Source organism: Prorops nasuta, unplaced genomic scaffold (assembly GCF_024137725.1).
Source record: "Prorops nasuta isolate Cenicafe-Biocafe unplaced genomic scaffold, Cenicafe_Pnas_1.2 PNAS00032, whole genome shotgun sequence".
NCBI classification, from domain to species: Eukaryota; Metazoa; Arthropoda; class Insecta; order Hymenoptera; family Bethylidae; genus Prorops; species Prorops nasuta.
Genome location: NW_027116829.1, coordinates 240,675 through 262,232, shown reverse-complemented (window position 1 = coordinate 262,232; position 21,558 = coordinate 240,675). Strand labels below are relative to the sequence as shown.

Genomic DNA, 21,558 nt, shown 5'->3' with positions numbered 1-21,558 from the left:
TAATCTATAGATATAGGCTTCCTCGCGTCATGGCACATCCAAGATCGTCTAAACTAATAACCCATCCATCCATCCATCCATATAAATCATCTTTATCCTCAATTATTACAATATCGATATATTCATTATTATTCCTCATTGTTTTTACATGCATGCTTCGATCATAATTGATATATAGGTACTTGTAATTCGCCACGAGTGGAGAAGACATTTATCGAGTAGTCTTTGGGATGTAAATAATTAATTAACGCTGAATTAATGAGTATCGATGATTAATGGTTTGACAGAAATAACTCAAAGTTTTTTTTTTTCTTCTTCTTGTAAAGTTTTAATCATTCTTCAGTATATAATAGCCATCCAATTGTACTTTTGCAAATCTTTCTTTTATGCATGGCTTTTCTTAATCTCCCTCTCTCTCGGGCGCGCGGTATCAGAATCGTTTTTCGAGAATTTTTGCCGAGGCTTTCGAAACTCTTTCAGGCCTATAGTTTCTTGCCAATCAACTGGAAATACGCGCGAGGGGCTTTATTTAAACGTATGAGAAATCAACATGTGCCTTAATTTCCATTTCAAATCCTAAAAGATATGGAAATCTCAATATCGCGCGAGTCGGCCTACTTCGATATACTTGTTTATTTAAATTACAATATCTGTGTCGTGTGAGTATACATATAATGTAACGACAAGGAAACAAAGCGAATCTGTATACATCTGAAATTTGCTTCCATCTAATTTCAATGTACGTTCGCTATGATATACGGCGACGTCTTTCACACCTATATATATATCCCTCTCTTATTGCAATTGTTCGATATATTTCTGCAAAGTATAAACCATTCTTTAAAATAATAATTATACTTTCTTATAGAAGGATGATACTGGGAGGATAAGGTTGTATAGAAATGATAAGAAAAGGAAGTATAATGAAATTTTAAGAATGGATATATAGAGATCGAGCCATAGGCGTAATTGAAAATTAACAATATTTACCACCGGCTTGGTGTCTGGCACAGCAATTAATTCCGATGATGAAAGTGTACGGTCTTGGAAAAGCAAATAGCAGCAATGGTAAAGGTTGCTTGTACCGCTGTTAAAATTCATTGGGGAAGATATTTCATTGAGATAACGCGCGCGCGCGCTCGCTCGCTCGCTCGCTCGCAGGATGACCTTTAAGGGACCGCCTGGAGAACGATTTGTACTAATTAGAACGGATATCTCGTCGGGCCATGGTCTCTGTAAATTAACGTGATTAGACCCGGCTCAATATTTTACCGTCTGCTTAGCTACAATTTATAAATGTTTCTTTCCGCTAAATGTGCTTTCTTCAAAAAATCATTCATGCATGCGATATACTCGCGTTTGAAAAGCGCACATTAATAAAAAATTATATAGATATATGTTATATATCTTAGCATGTGCACACGTGGTTAACCCCGCCCCTGCAATTCTCATTAATTGGTAACGTCAATTTAACAGTACACTATAGCTTGCGCTTCATCCTTCAAAATAATCTATATACTTCAGTCGACGGGTGCGTGAGAAATTGATACCCGAGGACTTTTCCTGTATAAATAAATTTGTCTCAATGTCGCCGTTATAATAAAATGTATATATGCACACGTGCATTTTAAAAGGAAGACTATTTACTGTTTGCCCCATGTATCATGTCCCTCGATACACATGCACAAGCATATTAGCCCCTCTATATACGTTATTTGCTTCAAATTATATGCGTATATATCCATATAAAACTATTTATATGTATATAATTGACGAGGAAATGGAGGTTAGGTGGGAACGAGAGTGAAATGTTGGGTGCGAGTTGACGTATAGAAGCTGCCTCTCGCCAGAGTATCTAGCAAATGGACTGCCAAGAGTTTGTCGATTTCCTGCCAGTTGCATTGATGCTGAACTTTGACTGCAATGTGTATAGTGCAGTACATACATTAATGCAGATTATTCTGCTGCTCAAGTATAATTAATGATAATCCCCAACAAGCTATTTAGCAAACTCCCTGGCGCACGTTTCACCGTGGTCAGGCCATTATACTTGATATAATAGCCCGTAATGAGCGCAGAGAGTACAGAATTTCGTTGGCTAATAAACATAATTATAGTCATTGTAATAATATAATAAAATGCTAAAAGTGATTATATATATATATATACATTTACTCTTGAGCAAGAGCAACAAGACGAGACTCGCCCTGCGTATAATAATTGTCATCGCTACATGGAATTTTTCTCTCTCGCTCTCGGTGAAAAAAGCTTCGTTGCGCACGCGAAAGAAAGATGCAAATGTTAGGTATTTCATATAAAAAAACAAGGCAAATGGCAAAAATAATTCTATAGTCTTGTCCTATGTAATTTTACTACTCCCTCTTATATACCTACCTCTGACATCGACACAATTTTTCCTTTATCAACACCTTCATCAGTTTACATGTTAGAGTCTACTCCTTAGATTCTCATTCACTTTTCACGTGTAAGGGGCTGGTGGTTCATGGAGAAAAGCTAGCTGAGCTTGCCAAAGAGGAAGAGAGTATAGACCATCTGCTCTTGGCAGCAAATGCACGACAAAGCAAGCTTCCATTATCAATGAGCAGCCTGTTGCATCGGCGCGCCACGCCAAAATCTATTATACCCAAAGCTATATACATATAGTAGTTTCCCCAACCCCAAAGCTGCATCAATCGAATGTAATAGTAACCACACCATAATCCCCGGGAGAGCAACCCCTATACATATATATATGTATATACTCATCTTTTTTTTTCTTCATTATTAACATTATTTTGATGCACGCTGTCATTATACAAAATGTGACGAGCATATATATATATGTACCTATAATGAATAACAGCATTTCTCGAAGCAAAGAGAAATTTAATCAACGATTGCAATGAGCTACGATCGTTCGAGAGTAGCAATAAATGTATATTATTGATTATACTATATGCGCGAGGGTGACAAACCTTTTCCTCCGAGTCGACACTTGCAACTGAAGATTATAAATGGGGCAAGTCAAAGGGTATGCTGATTGGCCCACTTCAAGCTGGAGAGGGAATATTCGGATGACCTCCGGTGGAAAGAAAACAAACTCTTCTTAACGAGACGCATCAGGATAGATTGATGGGATTTCCTGCCGAGGTTTCGACTCTCTCCCCCCATTATAATACCAATAATTCTTTCAAACATTTTAGTATACAGTTTAATGGTTTATCTTTTTGCTCAATTATTTACATCACAGGTAGAGATATAGTGAAAAATTCATATTGATAAGTCTTGATATATTATCATTGAATGAGAAGGAGAGGAGCAATAACTTTTGTCTTAAAACAATTGTGTACTATACGTATACATACACGCATGTATATATATAAATGGGGGGGGGGGGGGGTGGCACGTAAGCTTCTTGTCAATCAGAGCTCATCGTTGTTGTGCGAGGGGGGTAGAGCGTGTGAGAGAGAGAGAGAGAGAGAGAGAGAGAGGGTGGTGGGACTTTAGCTGAGCGGAAATGAGTCGTCGGATCCCACGGGCGCTAATCTTCTCACAGCATCTTCAACAGCCTTGAGACATCCTTCGCTTAATAGGCTCTAAAAGGTCTTGAACAAAGTGTCTTTCGAAGGACGTTCCTTATCTAGATGCACTTTGCCAGATCACTGAGGTAAATTGTAAGAAAGGTGCGTCTGTACTTGGCATTGACAAAACTAACACACACAAATAGTAGTCTCTCTATATTCTTATGTATTCTCAGCTATAAACAATACAAGTTTGATGATTTTAACGCGTCCAACTGTTAGTAATCTCTATACAAAGATTTGCTTGAGAAAAATTGCTACCATCACATCAAGCAATAGTAAACCTTGCGGACTATTTCAAGTTTACTTATACGTTACTTTTGTAACGTAATTAATATTGTTTTAATAAAAAATATCATCCCTCTCTCTTTCTCCCGCACACTTTGCGCCTCTCCTCTCAACTTTCCTATAGATATACGCAGGAACCACCCCAGATAAAGTGGATCAGAGGACGAAAAGCATTTAAAGTCGCGATGGCCGACGATCGGTACGCGAATGATTATTAATATACAGAGATGGAGCAATAAGTGAATCGCTGTCTAGTCTGTCTGTTAACGATCGATCGCATGCCGATAGTCGGCCCCATTGTGCATTATTTTTAGACGCTTTTCCTCCGCGCAGAACCATTTTATTTGGCGGACCCACTGTCACACCATGCAATTACCATTTTTTGCAAGCCTAATAAATCTCCTACCATTTAGTACGAATGTTTCGTGTTCTTTCCTTGAAGAACTATTTTTAGAATAGTAGGTAGGTATGTAGCTACTCGAAAAATAGGCAAAAGAGTTCTCGAGCGAATGTGGGTCAGAAAGTTACAGTGTTCGTATCGCTACGAGACTTGGCAGTTATTCGATATAGGTGCATATACGACTCTGACAGAGATACGGAGGGGGAGGGGGGAGGACGAGTTTAATCCATGCACGAATATCGACTGTATAAATTGAATGAATAATTTCTTTATCCCATATATATATATATATATATATATATAGAGTTAATTGAAAGAAATGGAGTTGATAATTGACGATTGTTTGTACGATAGCTGAGCCGAGGAGAAGGAAGAAAGTGGCTTTGAGGACAACAACGCTTGTCAATAGGAGGAGAGGGCAGCGAGACGTCTCGGAGAGCACGATAACTGAGGTAATTTGCGATGGGGAGTCTATATTATATAATATATACAGCGTAGATACTCGCGGAGAGAGAACATTTTACGAGGCATAATTTTAATATTCCAAGAGAACTTTAAAATCGATTGAATTTTTGACAGTTAATATTACTGGCTGTAAAAACAGTGAAATTGCTTTCTATATGGATATAGCTGTCGTGGCGTTATTAGAAATTTACGTGAGAATATATATGGGAGAGCGTAAACGTGCGCATGTGGTGGCCATGGTGCTGCTGGCTCTTCAATCCGCAACCACGACATTTATTGCGCGCTTCGTATCGAGAAACGCACTTATTCCGTCGCCGCGGCCAATTCGATATTCGACCGAAGGATATGCTCTCTCTAGCTCCCACAAACTCCTTTCCACCCCCCCCCCCCCCACTTGTAATTGAGTAAAAATTCCAACTGTTAATTTATCTCGAGCGTCTGGGCCGCGGGTAATGTCGAGAGAAGGAAATTGATAGATTGGAAATATGGGAGATGAGAGAGTGGGGATAGAAGAAAGTATAATACGCACGCACATACATGTGTGTGTGTGGCGGAGGGAGGGAGGTATTTGTAGGTTTGCGTGGGCGGCTGTCGTCTTGGTAGCTTCCTCCATTTCGAGATCGCGCGACGGAAGTTGGCAGAGAGACGGCGCACGGCGCGCAGCGGCGAGTACGGAGCTCGCTCCGAGAGCGCTGAGGATGTCACAAATTAATATTGACCGGTCCTCGTTAGCACGTTTCCTCTATGGCTCTCTCCTGTGCGTGAGTCACGTCTCCATCCACTTGGACCACTTTGGCCAACCTCTCTCGGAACTCTCGAAAAATTCTCTTACTCGACCTCCGCTCTGAGATTTTCCTCCTTCGCGCATCCTTCCGCGAGTCAATCACTTTTTCTTCCCTACAATTTAACGCCATTATTATTATTATGGGATTGTTAAAGGGACAAATTATAGAGACGAATGTCATTAATTGGCCCCATGCAGAGTCTATACAGCCCTTTTCTCTATTGAAAAATAACAGCTGGATAAATGACCTCTACCTAATATTTAAGCTTTATTTGCAAATACCTTTGTTAGATGTAAGGATGCGGAGATGTGGAAGAAGAGATCGCGCGAGAGGGAGCAACAGTACCGTACCGTATCAACTCTTATTCGGTCACACTCCTTGCGACCTCGAAAATCCTTGCCTCGCCACGATTAATGTCCCAGTCTCCCTCTTTCAACACGAATAATCATTTTTCCTCCCAAATTGAATATCTCGATCCACTTTTCTCATTTTCTCGCCATAAATTCCTCGGAACGTACAATAGAATTTCACTCTTTGTCATATTTCCTGCAAACAACACAGCGAGACATGAGAGAGAGAGAGAGAGAGAGAGAGAGAGAGAGCGCGCGTGTGTTGAAATGGTTACATTTAATCACGGCTGACGAATCGAGTCTCGAGTGGAAAATGGTAGGTATAGATGTTGTCGATGCTTCGAGCGTTCGAAAAGCTTGACAGCAAAAGAAATGCGCTCGAGTTGATTTTCCCTGTGAAGAAGCTAAACTTTTTTTTGTCTTCTTTGCTCCCTCTGCGTACCGCGAGAGAAGAAGCCGATACACATGTGCGCGTATATATATATATCGAATGATATTTGCATATATAGCATACATGTATATAGAAAAGTGATAAAAGGGAAGATTGTCTGATTTGGATGGTGTTGCAGGATGGACAATGAGGGAGGGAGGCTCGAGCTGGTAGAAGAAGACGATTGGCAGGACGGAGCGGTGGCTCCAGGTCTATCAAGATCAACGGGATCATCGGGAATAATCGGTAAGAATTGGAAAGAGTGTGCAGTGAGCTGGAGCAAGAAGAAGCTGAGGTGTGACGAGAAGAATTGCAGTAGGCAGAGTTTAGAGTGGGATTGCGGTCGCGTGGCCTACGAATCGGAGTCGGAGCGAGTGGCTGGACCGGAAGCGGAAGTGGGCAAGGGGGTTGGTGGCCCGGCGGGTGCCGCCTGGGCGGCGATGCGACGATGAGCTCGTCGAGGGAGCAGCAAAGCCCGACCCGCGAGCCTCTCCGTGCCGCGGCGACTCATCGGCTAGGCCCGAGACTTATCTCCGTCAGCTGCAGCAGGAGGCTTCGCTTCTTCCAAGCTCCTGCCACCGCCGCCGTCGCCGCCGTCGCCGTCGCCGCCGCCGCCACTACTCTCTCCCCCTCCGCTCCGCATCCAACAGTCACTCATCTGTCACCGTTGTCGCTCTTCCATTTCACCGACGGGCCAAGCGGAAGAAGGAGAAGGGAGCAGCAGCAGCAACCCCTCGCATCGGGATCAACCACCCTAGATCTCGATCCCGATCCAAAGAGAGAGTCTGCCGCTCCTCCTATCCCTCGCTACCCCGACTCGCTCGCTCCTGCCGAGGAGACCAGTGGCCATGGACCTGGAGCCAAGAAACGGCGCCAGCTGCACCACCGAGGACTGCTCCCAGGACGAAAGCATCGACCTCCACTTTATCGTTGGCCAGCGCAGGGAAACTGCCACCTTCAGGCCCGACCAGACTACTGATACGGAGCTCAAAGGTCAGCCCAGCTCTACCTTTCATTTTATTCCTGCACCTCCTCCTCCTCCTCCTCCTCCTCCTCCCCCCCCCTCCCCCCATGCTCTCGTATACTGCAACTCTCGCCTCACATTTATAAAAGTGATGAAAATTTAACGGATATATGCTCAGCTGGTACATACTGCATACGCTTGTCCCGCTCTACTGCTTCGACAGTTGTACCATGGAAGGCATGCACTCGCCTCCAAGTATCCGTCCTTTCTCCTCGTATCGGCCAATAACGCTGTTTTCCCACATTTTAAGTGGAACGGGTCGACCATTAGTCAGCCCTAAATTTATACCATACGAAGCAACGATGAGTTTACCGCTCTTGTAAATTAGCAATGATCGTGGCATGTTACGGGAAATCAGTTTATCGGACTAATTTGGCTTCGCTTTGCGGGGACAAATTTCCCTTGCAAAGTTTTAATAGCCTGCATGGTTATCCGATTGATATACATATAGCATATAAATTTTAAGGGCAGCATGAACAATATTCTTCCTTCCGATCGCGCGCGCGCGCTCGAACCGACTATAGTATTTTTTTCTTCCTCGTCTCGCTTTTCAATCGACGCTCCAAAGTATTTTCCGTATAAGGCTCCTGCACATACATAAAAGAAGAAGAGGGAGAGACTAACGGTCGTACATGGTGCCGCTGCATGCTTCTCCCTTTCGGTTCAATTAATTGGATTGGTGCTTCGCGTGATCCAATGGGAAGAGGAAAGCTCGTCTATCGGGTAAAGGTCCGAGAAGCGCGTCGCGTCGCGTCGCGTCGCGTCGCGTCGCGTCGCGCGCGCAAGTGATCGCAAGTGGTCGCAAGTGGCCGCAAGTGGTCGCGAGCAAGTCGAAGATGAAGCTATAAAAGCAGCCGCGTGACGTTGTGCAAACTTACGCTCGGAAACGTGACTCGATCGTTTCCCCAAGATAAATCCTATACTACTGCCAGCAGCTAATTAGTTTTACCGAATAATGGCTCAAAGTCCTATCATGTCGGCAGAGTCGAGAGAGAGAGAGAGAGAGAGAGAAAAGCTTTCTTCCATAGTTGTACTCTATCCCCTAAACTATATATAGACATGCCGTGTCTTATCGATTAATTATCGCGTGCGTGTGTGTGCGTTTGGACATTACACAAGTGCCCGTAAGTGGTTGCTAGTAGAGGTACTCAATGTAATTACCGTCGAGAGATAACACCTCAAGGGAGAGCAGGAAATAGCCACAATGCGGATGATAATTAATGTAATTTAAATTGGGATGTGCATCGAGTATACACCATATACGTGTAGCATGTTGCAGCTGCTGCCCCCGTCCATCCATGCATGCGCCATACAATAAGCTATATGTAATATTATAAAGAAGCTACCTTTCTCAATTTCTCTTCCATTCCCCTGAAATTTCCTCCATTGATACATCTCGCGTGCAAGGATTAACTTTTCCGTTCATCGATATACAGCATGAATAATTTATATACATGTCCATTTTAATAATACATACGTTTAAACGGGAATGTCATGGAAATTTATATATGGATACGATATAGAGAGCATATGTAAAATATATCTCGTGCAAATTCGTGCGCTATTTGTGTATTTTTATGCGATAAAAGTACGCTAGTGGTATAGCGTAAATCGTACATGAGATAAAGAATGCGCGGTGAAATAATATATATTAGGTATATACTTAATATACATGCGCGCGTACGGGGTCCGAAAATGAAAGGACAGAAAATAAGATCGAGGAACGGAGCAAGAAAGGGCTTTGCTATATACATACATGTATATACATACTATACGCTCCTCTACCATGCACACAGCAGTTCATTGGCTCTGATAGAATAATGAACGATGAATCATGCGAACATATATATACCGTGGACGCGCGCGATTATATTTTTGTGCCGACACCAATGCTCAATTTATTCATTATTTTGTTGAGGCCAATATCATTGGAACGACAAGGTGCACGAGGACAGGATCGAGAATAGCTCGATCATCGACCGCGGGCGCGCTCGCTCGCGAGTACCGGACCCCCGCGCGGGGGCAATAAAGCTTCTTCGCGTCAAACGCATATCGGATTCGATTCGTATACATCGTATCTAACACGCATAAACCCTTAAAGATTAATAACTCGTAAAATATACATACATAGGTACATCTTTTTATATAATATCGCGCGATATTTGCGAATACAGTGTTTGATTATCGTATATATATACACGTAAGAAATGCGCGCTTGAAATGACAAAAGTGCGGGCAGGCCAATATGGATGAAAGGTAGAATGTAGCCGAGACTGCGAGGCTGAAGAAGCTTCCATTCCATGCAATCTTGGGGAGAAGCTTCGAAAGGTCTATACTTGTGCGCGCTTGAATTCCCAAAGCCTTATTACTTATTCGCGTAAGCTCGGCACGTTTTCCCAATCCCACGGGGATGCTAATACGCGACACGGTTATCCAGCTGAAACGCCAGCACATGCATGTAATATATACGAATCGCCTATTCTGCTCCCAACTCAACCTTCGATATTGGCCAGTTTTTATCACACGGTAGCGCGCGTTTTCTAGCTCCCATTGGCCAATTCGTGCAGATTAATTAAGATGTATCGAAAAGACCTACGGCGATAGCCAGACGGTGGAAAATCTGCAGAGGATTTTACTGAAGAGCTATAAAGTGAGTAAAAGGAGAGACAAGCTTATAGCCGGCGCGTTCGCTCTTTGTTATTCGTGCAATCAACTCACTCCTTTTTCTCTAGCATTACAGCTAGCGAAGAGCCGGCTAAGCAAACATTACCACTTCTCCTCCTCCTCCTCCTCCTCCACCCCCTCCTCCTCCTACCTCCTTTCGAGAAAATCTTCTCTCACACTTTCTTATTCAACTATAATCATCTTCCTTTCTCACCTTTGCAAAGTTCACACACCCACAACGTATGCACTCGTTATTACCTACACGTGTATGCTATATTATACAAAACTCTTTTTTATCACTCATTTTGTCCCGTATCTTTTAAGAAAACTCGCACAGTTTATTGACAAAGTTTACGAATAAAGCGAGCTATGGCCAAAGAGAGACTGTTTTATTTATGATGCGAGCCTTTCTTCCCATGGAACATTATAGCGTACAGTGCGGCTATTCCTCGAGAGATACTTCTCCCGTTATATGCGCGGGCTAATATTTTCCAATGACTTTAAAAAAGATGAGCAACATATTTCTACACTATATATATATATATAGATATATACATATGACACGTTATAAGGAATAAATTTCTCAATCCTTTGGTTTATGTGTTTCAGAATTGTTCAGAAGCGCAGCAGAGGCTGGTCCTCTCGACATTGTCAAGCTCTACACACGTGACAAGCTTCTAAATATTTCAAACCACCTGTCCGCGAATACTCCGGAGGAGCCATATATCTTACGAGTGAGCTACCTCCTTCAAACATACATATATCTATAATTTCTCCACCTTTTTTCCTAAGCCTCTATTATCCGTATGGCGATAAGGGTGTACATATACCTATAACTTGTGCAGAGAGTAGTTGAAGAAATACTCCTATATATGGTCATTCTTATTGTTTGAAAATAATAAAGGGAGCATATATATATATATATACATATAGCATTGAATAATTTGTCAAAGATTGTCGGAGTTCATCCTGCTACTTCGGGAATGATAGAGGGTGAGGTGCTAGAGACGATCGACAAGCGGGTATCCGCCGTGGAGCGGCAACTCCGAGATCATTGGGACGCAATTTGGACAGAGCCTTCCATTCCATTGCAACAACTCAAATGTCAAGTCGATCATTTCAGGACGAAACTGGAAAAAACTGAGCAGCTCAGCTGGCTGGGTAAATATATGTTTAAGAAATGGAAATCTGCCGATAATAGTGATTCCAATCAGTTTATGCCGGGTTAAGTTTTCATTATCGCTAGCTCGTTAGCTGCAGCTGCTGTCTTTCAATAGGAAGAATTATATTATCAGCTTGGACAAGGAATGAGAGCGGCATACTTTGGAATGGTCTTAATTGAGAAATTCACTTTGGAGCGCGCGATGGGCTAGCTAAGATAAAGCATGGCAGAGGAGGAGGAGGCCATATATATATATATATATATATATATATATATATATATATTCCAAGGTGGATGTCCGGAAACTCGCAAGTTGCCACAAATGAAATTCGCTTACTTTAAACTTAAACTATCGGCCAACTCGATTAATCCGCACGCTTGCAAAGCGAGTTACCTATAGATATATATCTGGCATCCGTCTCATCTCTGCAGGCTGGCCCTTATACCTACATAGGTATACTTATATAGTCGCGAGCGCGCTGGGCGCTCCATCGCATTCGCGACTTCTTCACTTGTTTCCAAAGTCTTGTCAACTCTAAATCCCATTATCCACTTTTTAACCAATCATTCCCATATATATATATATATATATATATATATATATTTAATAAATTCATCGCAATTTCACTAAATTTGTATCTTTTACCTACATGTATATACGTACATAAATATATACGCTTCCGAGAGATCACTCGCGATAAACTACATTTGCAGAGTTGAAATTTTATGCAAATTTACTTATAAACATCGGTTTAATTTAGCTTTGATCCGATTCGCTTTGGTGGTTGCATGGTCGATGTAGAGACTGTGTAGGCGAAGCTATTCACTCGAGACTGTAATAGGTCGAAGAAAGTAGAATAAATTGAAATAGGTCAGCCGTGCATGGTCTCTCATATTCCACCTGCTGAGAAATTCCACTGCAATTGCATGCTTTTATTATCGTAAATACACAGGCCGCGCGCCATCCTGTAAATATTAAGGCAACAATTATGTAAAAATTACCAAATCTCTGTGTACATATACAGGGTGTCCCACGAACGATGGCCAGGCCAATAATACCATCGAATAGGGGACAAAAATCTAAGTAAAAAAGTTGTAAACACTTTTCTCCTAGCACCTTTGGTTAAAAAGTTATTTGCAATTAAAGATTATCGATCATAGTACTTATATAGTTCCTTTCTGAAGAGGAAAATTGTTTTGGTCGCATTACGCGAGGCCAGAAAGATTCTGTGAATTAGAATATATACTAAGAAAAACACAAAGCCAAACATCCACTCGAGCCTATTGAAACGGTGTGTTTATGTTTTGATTGTTTTTATGGCGCTCAAACTCGAAACAGCCGATCGACCTTCAACCACTTGAAATAGGCTCGAGTGGATGTTTGGCTTTGCGTATTTCTTAGTATTTTAATTCGCAGAATCTTTCTGGCCTCGCGTAATGCGACCAAAACAATCTTCCTCTTTAGAAAGGAACTACACTATGTGATCGATAAATCTTTAATTGCAAATAACTTTTTAACCAAGGGTGCTATAGGAAAAATGTCTTGACAACTTTTTTACTTAGATTTTTGTCCCAGCTATCCGATGGTATTATTGGCATGACCATCGTTCGTGGGACATCCTGTACATGTACACTATATCTGAGAATACCTATGGCGGTGGCGATCACATTGATGATATTATTCTCGTGCAGCTGCGACAGCGATCATACCTAATTGCATCTTAATGAGTTATCACTAAATTCGACCTCGCTCTGATTTTCAGGCTTTAATAAGCAGCTTCCAGACCCGATCTCCTTGGAAACGTGTCACGGATTGCAGTACCGACGGAAAAGCGACGCAGTAAAGCGCAAAGTACGAGACAAGTTCCTGAAGATATGGTGAGTTTATCCAATCGCTATAACGCGACTATTCTCCCTTTCACGATCCTTAATCAGAGCTAGTTTAACAGTGAAATATATTTAAATTTACTACATGCTTTTTCGATCTTTCTTTTGGCTTTTTACAATTACGCTCATCGATGATTCATTGCCGCGGGTAAATGATAAAATGTAACATTTTCTCTGCGCCAGTGCGCGCTCGCGATATATCGCGAGTATTATAACATTTGCACGTTTCCACCAAAAATTTGCATCTCGCTCGACCGAAATTGACAATGCTCTGGTTGAAATTCCTATATGCCAAGGGATCGAGTCTCTCTCTCTCTCTCTCTCTCTCTCTCTCTCTCTCTCTCGTCCTTTTGTCCTGCTCTCCTATATACCATCTATATGTATATACACCCCAAACTATCATACCTTACCTTACCTTAGCTTACCTATACCACGCAGGGCTGTTTTGCCAGCATCAAATGCAAATAGTATTTTCCAGACATAGGTGACCAGGAGACGAGATTGAGTTCGGAATTGTTCGACACTGAAATCTTTTTTCGAGGTCCTCCTCGCCACTATGAATAATTCAACGTTGCTCTCTCCTCTCCCCCCTCTCCTATATCCAACCAGAGACACGATATTTCGTCAGCTTTTTCCCCTTTTCTTTTTGCCTCTTCTATACTTTTCACTCTCTGGTGGTCCCTCCGCGCGACCTTATCCCTATATATACACAACCACCGATAATTGTCCCCATGGGGAATAATATAACTATAGAGAAAAATCCTTTTAACCCTCGACTGTAGATGGAGGCCCATGCAGCGCGCTATGCCTATATATATATATATATATATATAGCTACCACGCTCGCACACTCTTTTCTCGCCCCCCCCCCCCCTCCTCTAATTATTTCATTTACCTATATATATACATATATAGGTATAATTTTGGAACACGCGTTTTTGCTTATTCTCCCTCCTTCCTTCTTACATAACTCTCGGATCCTATATGTATGGATTAAAAGTAAAGAAATATACTTTACGCGAAAGCTCGACGTTTTCAAGCGCGATATAAAGTCTAGCGCACGAGGAAACATAACCCGTGGATAATTGAGTGTCTGAAAATGGAGTTTTTCCCATTGGACTTTTTCGCAATAATATCTCTGCAAGTACGAAGCCAGAAAATAACTGACCAAAGAAAATTTTGTACAATATGGTTGAACGGAGGAGAGCGAGCGCTATACGGTTTCGGGCTATTCTCTTTCACTCGACTAATATTCCAACGGCAAAATGTTCAATGTATTACATCGATCCTTTGTTATACTTAAAAATTTTCTACGGTTATTAAATCTATATTAAATGGATTGGTGCACCTACATGAAAAACAGGCAATCGATACACTGGCTTTGTGCACAATATTATGGAAGTTTACGGATTAAATGCCAGCTGCGATATATTCGCTTTATACAGGGTGTCTTTTCCTAACAGCGGAGCATAGGGGATTCGTGTTAGTTGACTATAGCGCTCGGAATGATGGAATCTGAGAGCGCTGATTGGTCAATATTGCGTAGTACCAACATATAATAGGTCGTTACCAATAGTTGGATACAAAAAATGAGATTCATCCGCCATATTGGTGTGGAGAATGTTTACATGCTAATCCTAGCAGAAAGAGGTGTAAAATGGAGAAATGTCAAATGGTAAGGTTACTAAAGTAAACATTGAAAATAATGAATGGAAAGTACGAATATTCTTTATTTTCATTCTAAGTATTCAATGTTTACTTTAGTAACCTTACCATTTGACATTTCTCCATTTTACACCTCTTTCTGCTAGGATTAGCATGTAAACATTCTCCACACCAATATGGCGGATGAATCTCATTTTTTGTATCCAACTATTGGTAACGGCCTATTATATGTTGGTACTACGCAATATTGACCAATCAGCGCTCTCAGATTCCATCATTCCGAGCGCTATAGTCAACTAACACGAATCTCTTATGCTCCGCTGTTAGGAAAAGACCCTGTATATATATATATATACAATGAAAATAGATTCTCCACACACATATTTTCCATGTTAACGTCAAGTGCGGGAGAACTCGAATATCTCATCAGCTATGTCGTCTCCTACCAAACGATACACATGTGACTTAACAATTTCATTGACGCGCGCGCGCTACAAGCTAAACATGAAAATTTCATTAATCCCATTGCACGGAGCGCAAGAAGAAGGGATCGATGTGATTTTCGTCGAAACGGAAACTTTCCGACCTGCGAAAAGGTATTACGCAAAGGATTAATAATCTATTTCTATTTATATATATATATATATATTTGCCATTATCGATTTAGGCATTAAATTTAATACTGATGCTTTTGAAAAATATATGGCGAGCTGTAAACATTCTAAAAATGTCTGTAGTTTGATTTTCCTTTTCCGGGGGTCCTTGAATCCTACAAATGCGCACTGTGTAATCCTGTACACCTGCGGCTCGAAACCGGATCGATATTCGTCAAGCACCACCAGGAGAATGGCGCTGACTCTTCTCGGGACTAGCAAATTTAGCTACGACACACACGGAATATCCTTTCAAATATTTTACACTCGTACTCTTTCACAACATGGAATATACGTATTTCAAACACAGCATATATTGCACACGTGATATAATTAATTTATATGTGATTTTTGCAGAATCAGACACGCCATTGTAGTGTGCTGCTGCGATACACAGCGTAATATACATACATAGATTCGTTCATTTATTCCTATAAAGCTTATTCAGCTAGCTCCACGCACACCATTACTAATTTTTTCCATCCCCTCTAATCGCTCGAAATAATTAATTCTCCCGGCATAAAGCGACCTTCGTTAATATGCGTGACGCGAAAGGATTAAGCTAGCACTTGTAATCCCCTAGGGTCTAAATTTTGGAGGCCTCCAGGGATTCTCGATCAAGAATCAACCAGACGAGGAATTTCATTTACATGTTTACATAATATTAATGTTCCTTCAAATCTAAACGCACACCCACGCACACATCTACCTGGCTCTCGCACGCGGGCTCTAATTCCCCCCACAATCAGATTTAAAGGAAAACCTTATTAATTATACCACATCTCCCATTTCTCTCCTTTTATATGTATATATATCCACTGTACCGCTTATGGCATATACGTGTATCTGTATATATATTTAAATTCAATATCGCCAATCCAAATTAGATGATATAATAGAGGAAAAGCGGGATTTTCCCTAATCTACGTGTGTATCGCGTATATATATATATATATATATATATATTAAAATAGAGAAGAATGAAAATGTTTGAATAAGATTCGAGTAAAGGTGCATGGTTGTTGGCCGGGGTAGGAATGATCGTTATGGCCAAATAACACGATATATCGCCGTTGGAATAAGCTATGATAGCCGCAGTAGGAGAGAGTTGATATACGCGTAGGTATATATAGATTTGTTTAAGGGGAAAGGGGGCGGGGAAGGGAGACGCGTGTCCATGCGAATGACAAACGCTTATTTACTGCTATCCGGTAATTGGCAATCCTCATTAAGCGCTCGCGTATTAAATCTCTCTGCGCGCGCGATAATGCGTGCTTTGTGACGCTTACCATTTTGCCATTATACGCTCGCTACGCTAGGCTATTAGCCAGATAACGGTAGCTTAATAGCATTTTGCAGCGGCGCGCGGTAGACGCAGCCGGGCCAGAAGCTCGGATCCTCGCTCGCTTCCCATGTCGCATATATCGTCGTCGTCCCTCCGTCCCTTCGCCATATTCTCTATACAACACACAGCCTGAACCTTCACTCTATAGTATGTGCACGCGCGCGCGCGCTTCGTCCATGTACAAGCTGTAATGCCGAAGGAGTGATTTCACATTTTTTATATTAATTCCCCCGCTCGAGAGGAAAAAATGGAAAAGAGCTTCGAGAGGGTCCTGCTGCTGCTGCTACTGTGCCAGAAATCATTCCATATAATAACATATAGATGGCGAGCTATTATTGTTATATATACCAATTTACATTGAGGAAGTAAGGTGTGAACCATTGAGAATTTAATTTCAATTTTCTTTATAAACATGGAAACATTATAGTTTCGCGAAACTCGAAAGCTTCCTAATTAAATTCTCTCTCCCGATAGTCAGCTTGCTGGCTTCTCCAATTATTTATCGATATATATATATGCATATATATTTCGGCGAAATATTTGAAAAACTTTCACCGTTAATTAACTTTTGACCGAAGGGGGCGCTGTTTAATCGGAAGCGGATTTTTCGTCGGAGAAAGGAACACAAAGCTACGTATATACGCACATATATATATATATATACATATAGGGGAAGGAGAAAATTAGCTTGCTCTGGGGAAGATAAAAAATATAATCCACCGTGCAATACACTGGGAAATATGAGATTTGCAAAGCTTTTTTCCTGCCAGAGCTTTACGAGGATTAATTAAGGCAAAGCATTATTGAAGTTGAAAAACGCTGATCATCGTTCCAAGGGTCCAAGCTCTTGCATCGATTTACCACTGAATATTAACAAAATAATCATTGTAATATCCTGTGTTGCGAAAGAGGAAATATCTGCTGCATCACCAAAGTCGCTTGTAATATATTCAACTTGATCAATAATATATGTATACAATATATATATATAGCGGTTTGTTGGTTTCAGCAGCAGAAATTGAGAAACAATAATGGACTTCCAGCAGTCGTGTATAATTGCAAAAGTCAAAGGGGGGATTGAAAATGAGGCAAATAAACATTTACAACGAGATTAAAACCTATTGGAAAAGCGTATCGTAACTCGGTGCAGGAAACTCTGTAGGTTTTTCTTTCCAATTAAAGCCCACTTTTATGGAGGAGATATATAGCAGAAACAGTTGCAACGAGGGAATACGGACCGTTGGCTATACATGCAAATCGCGAATCGTAAATCACAAATCTCCTCTTTGCTTCGTGACTAATCCTGTATACGTATGTGAGCTATAGAGCTATATTTCGAAAGGGTTTTTTTGTTCAGTACTATAGCTACTGTACGTACGGAGTACATATAGAGTTCCTATATATAGATAAAATGATAAGAATAGAGGAGGGAAAGAAGTGGGGAGGGGGTTGGGAGGTAATGGTGGAAGGATGTGAATGAAGCTTATTCAACGCGATACACGACGTAACCTCTAGTCTGGGCTAGCTCTCCTGCTCACGGATCGACCGTACGTACTACCACGTGCATTAGCCATCAGCCACTCGTTTACCGTAATTCAGCCTGGATTTCTGGCAAATGGTTATTGCCGAAACTCTGCTATATATATATATATATATATATGGGTGTGTGTGTGTCCCCGTACCTAAAAGCTTTTTCTATCCCGCTTTTCACATTTTTCTCCCACTTTCAAATACACATTCTATATATATATATATATATGCCGCTAATTCATAAAAGCATTAGCAATTTAAGTGGAAAGTTTGTTTAAAATTTATTCATCTCCTCGATGGGGTGCTATAATCATTATTTTTCACTCTATACGAGCTTAAAGCTGCCCGATCCTGCTGCTGTAAGTATAAACCGGCTTTAAATTTCCCGGCACTCTCTCACCTGGAAACGCTTTAAAGCTCGATACTCGACTACGCGTCAAGTTAGGCTTGTCATTGTGGATTACAGATTCGAATGCAGTAAAGCTCTTAGGGTGAGCTTTCACGGGCTTCCAGCTCCGATTTATAGGCAGCTAAAATTCAGACACGTACGATCCTCCCTCGCAAATTTATTCATCCTACCCCTCCCTCCCCCCTCTCTCCCTCCATTCCATATTTATAACTACACGGTTGACCCCCTTTCTCTCTCCCTTCTTTCGACAATGCAACCTCCCTCGTCCTTTCTCTCCTAATTCTTTCAATTATCATTTTTAAGCTGCACACTGATTATTCGAAGCTGACGAATTTCCTAAATTAAGTGAACGAAGAATGTTGGAGCTATTAAAACTTTTCGAATAAACTGCAAAAACTTGTTCGAAACTTGATTCAACCTCAATGTGTTAAGCAAGAATTGCATTTTAATTGGCTGCATAAAAAAATGTCAGGTCTGTATCATTTCAAAGTTGTATACATTAAAATCTACAAATTGCCTTGTATCTTTATCAATAGAAAAAAGGGAATTTTGAGCATAAATCATAGTTGTCTGTCTAGTAAAATCCTTTTCTCCTTAAATTCAGGATATTTCATTTCCCTTCTACGCATGCAGTTTCCTCCTGAAAAAAGACAATTGTTTTTAATATATATATATGTGTATAAACGGTTTATTCTCTTTTCGCAATGGCAAGCGAAACAGCGCGCGCGTGTTGGAATAAAAGTGAGCCCCATACGAGAGCTACTCGATCGATGACCAAACTGCGGATAAATTTCGCTCGAGGCATTAATATTATTGATCCGCCAGTTACTCCCATTTTCACGGATCTCGTTAAACGAGTCAATCGTCGCGAAATTAGAAGGAGCAGAACTCTTTGTTTATTCGATTGTGTGCAATCATTTTAAATACTCGCAGGTTAATTATCGACAACGTACGACACAGTTGCTTACTTTCCACTCTTTTGCAGCTCATACTTTATTACGGAATTCCTTTAAATGCTGCAGAGAGAGAGAGAGAGAGAGAGAGAGAGAGAGAGAGAGAGAGAGAGAGAGAGAGAGAGAGAGAGAGAGAGAGACTCGTCCATTCTTTCGAGCTGCAGACATTTAAAAATTCCTTCTTGCTAAGTTGATAGAAGAAGAAAGAGTGAAAGTGGAAGAATGAGGGAATAAAAGTGTAAAATTGTCTGTATTTCAGTGATTGTACGATATCGTCTCAGGCGAGAATGCTGCTTCGTTCCCCAGCGTTCGATGCTCGCCAGTGGGAAGACGAGGAGCTGCTGCTTATGCTGCAGACCATGTTCGTGGAGCTAGAACTGCCAGACAAGTTTAACATTCCCCTGACGATCCTGAGGAACTTCCTCTGCGAGGTCTACAACAATTACAATGAAGTACCGTTCCACAACTTTCGACACTGTTTCTGCGTCGCACAGATGGTAAGAATATATACATGGTATATATATATATATATAGGGGAAAAAACGAGCCTAGGAGGATAATAATTATACATAATACATATATAATATCGACAGATGTACGCTATAGCGTGGGCGGTGGATCTACAGTCGAGGATAGGCGAGCTGGAGGTGTTGGTACTGCTGGTATCGTGCATTTGTCACGATTTGGATCATCCTGGCTACAACAACATATATCAAATAAACGCGCGTACAGCTTTGGCTCTACGGTACAACGACATTTCACCCCTGGAGAACCACCATTGCTCGGTGGCGTTTCGCCTTCTGGCCAATCCGGAATGCAACATCCTCGCGTCCCTCGATCACCCTGGAGTACCCTCCTCCACCTACAGAATCGTCAGGGAAGGAATCATCAGGTGTATCCTCGCCACCGATATGGCCAGGCACAACGAGATTCTCGCTCAATTCACCGACACTGTGCCGGATTTCGATTATACCAACAAAGCGCACATTAATCTGGTTGGATTAAAATATTTTTGACAAAACCGTGCAGTTTTGCACCGCTCTTATGCCGCTATACATATACTTACTTGATCCTTTGCACTCTCTCTCTCTCCCTCTCGCAGCTGTCGATGATCCTGATAAAAGTGGCAGACATCAGCAACGAGGCTCGACCGATGGACGTTGCGGAGCCTTGGCTAGACAGGCTGTTGCAAGAATTTTTCAAACAGAGCGACGCGGAGAAGCTCGAAGGGCTTCCGGTTACTCCCTTCATGGATCGCGATAAAGTGACCAAACCCTCGTCGCAATGCAGCTTTATCGGCCTAGTTCTACTTCCCCTCTTCGAGGCGCTCGGCGAACTCTTCCCGGAACTGCAGGTCAGAGAGTCTATGCATGCGTGTGTGTCGCGCAGATATATCCCCAATTCGTCCATTATTCCGTATAAGTGTGACACTTTAATAACGTCTAGCTCTTATATATACTTTATGTACCACAAGGCATATATATACATCATATATAATATATATACGCATATGTGCACGCGCAGGCCATGATAGTGGAGCCAGTTCGAGAGGCTTTGGAGTACTATCGTAGACTGAACGAGGCGGCGAAAGACGAGAGGCACCATAGAAAAAGCGTGGTGGACCTCGGAGAGTCCGCACCGTCGACGACTATGAGTAGCAGCACCACCGCCACTGCCGCCGCCGCCGCCGCTGCCGCCGCCGCCGCCGCCGCCACCGCCGCCGCAACCACCACCGTCGTTAAATCCACCTCGTCCCACAGCATGAGATCCAGGAGATCCACGTGTAGCGCGTGGATCGTTGATTCGAGGTAAGCCTCTTCTATATCTCTCCCCCCCCCCCCCCCCACCATCCTATCGATTAAATTCTCAAGTCTATACGCGCGCGTCTATATCGATCTATTTGCATGCGTGTATAAAGGATAATTTATTGATTTTCTCACCATTCTTTTCCTTTGAATCGATATGAA

General features: G+C 41.8%; 1 protein-coding gene across 4 annotated transcripts in view; it reads left to right on the top strand.

Annotated features, from left to right (window-relative positions):
• The window catches only part of Pde9 (phosphodiesterase 9), a 67,190-nt gene that overhangs the window by 38,858 nt on the left and 6,774 nt on the right, over positions 1 to 21,558 (top strand). For 2 of the 4 annotated variants that reach the window (XM_066742895.1, XM_066742898.1), the window contains 9 exons: positions 4,624 to 4,721; positions 6,439 to 7,292; positions 10,597 to 10,721; positions 10,941 to 11,148; positions 12,913 to 13,027; positions 19,851 to 20,088; positions 20,185 to 20,586; positions 20,694 to 20,945; positions 21,116 to 21,399. In XM_066742895.1, the coding sequence (XP_066598992.1) occupies positions 7,148 to 7,292; positions 10,597 to 10,721; positions 10,941 to 11,148; positions 12,913 to 13,027; positions 19,851 to 20,088; positions 20,185 to 20,586; positions 20,694 to 20,945; positions 21,116 to 21,399 (1,769 nt within the window). In that variant the 5' untranslated portion in view covers positions 4,624 to 4,721; positions 6,439 to 7,147. The remainder of the gene's footprint in view (positions 1 to 4,623; positions 4,722 to 6,438; positions 7,293 to 10,596; positions 10,722 to 10,940; positions 11,149 to 12,912; positions 13,028 to 19,850; positions 20,089 to 20,184; positions 20,587 to 20,693; positions 20,946 to 21,115; positions 21,400 to 21,558) is intronic. The other 2 variants (XM_066742896.1, XM_066742899.1) reach the window with 2 other exon arrangements.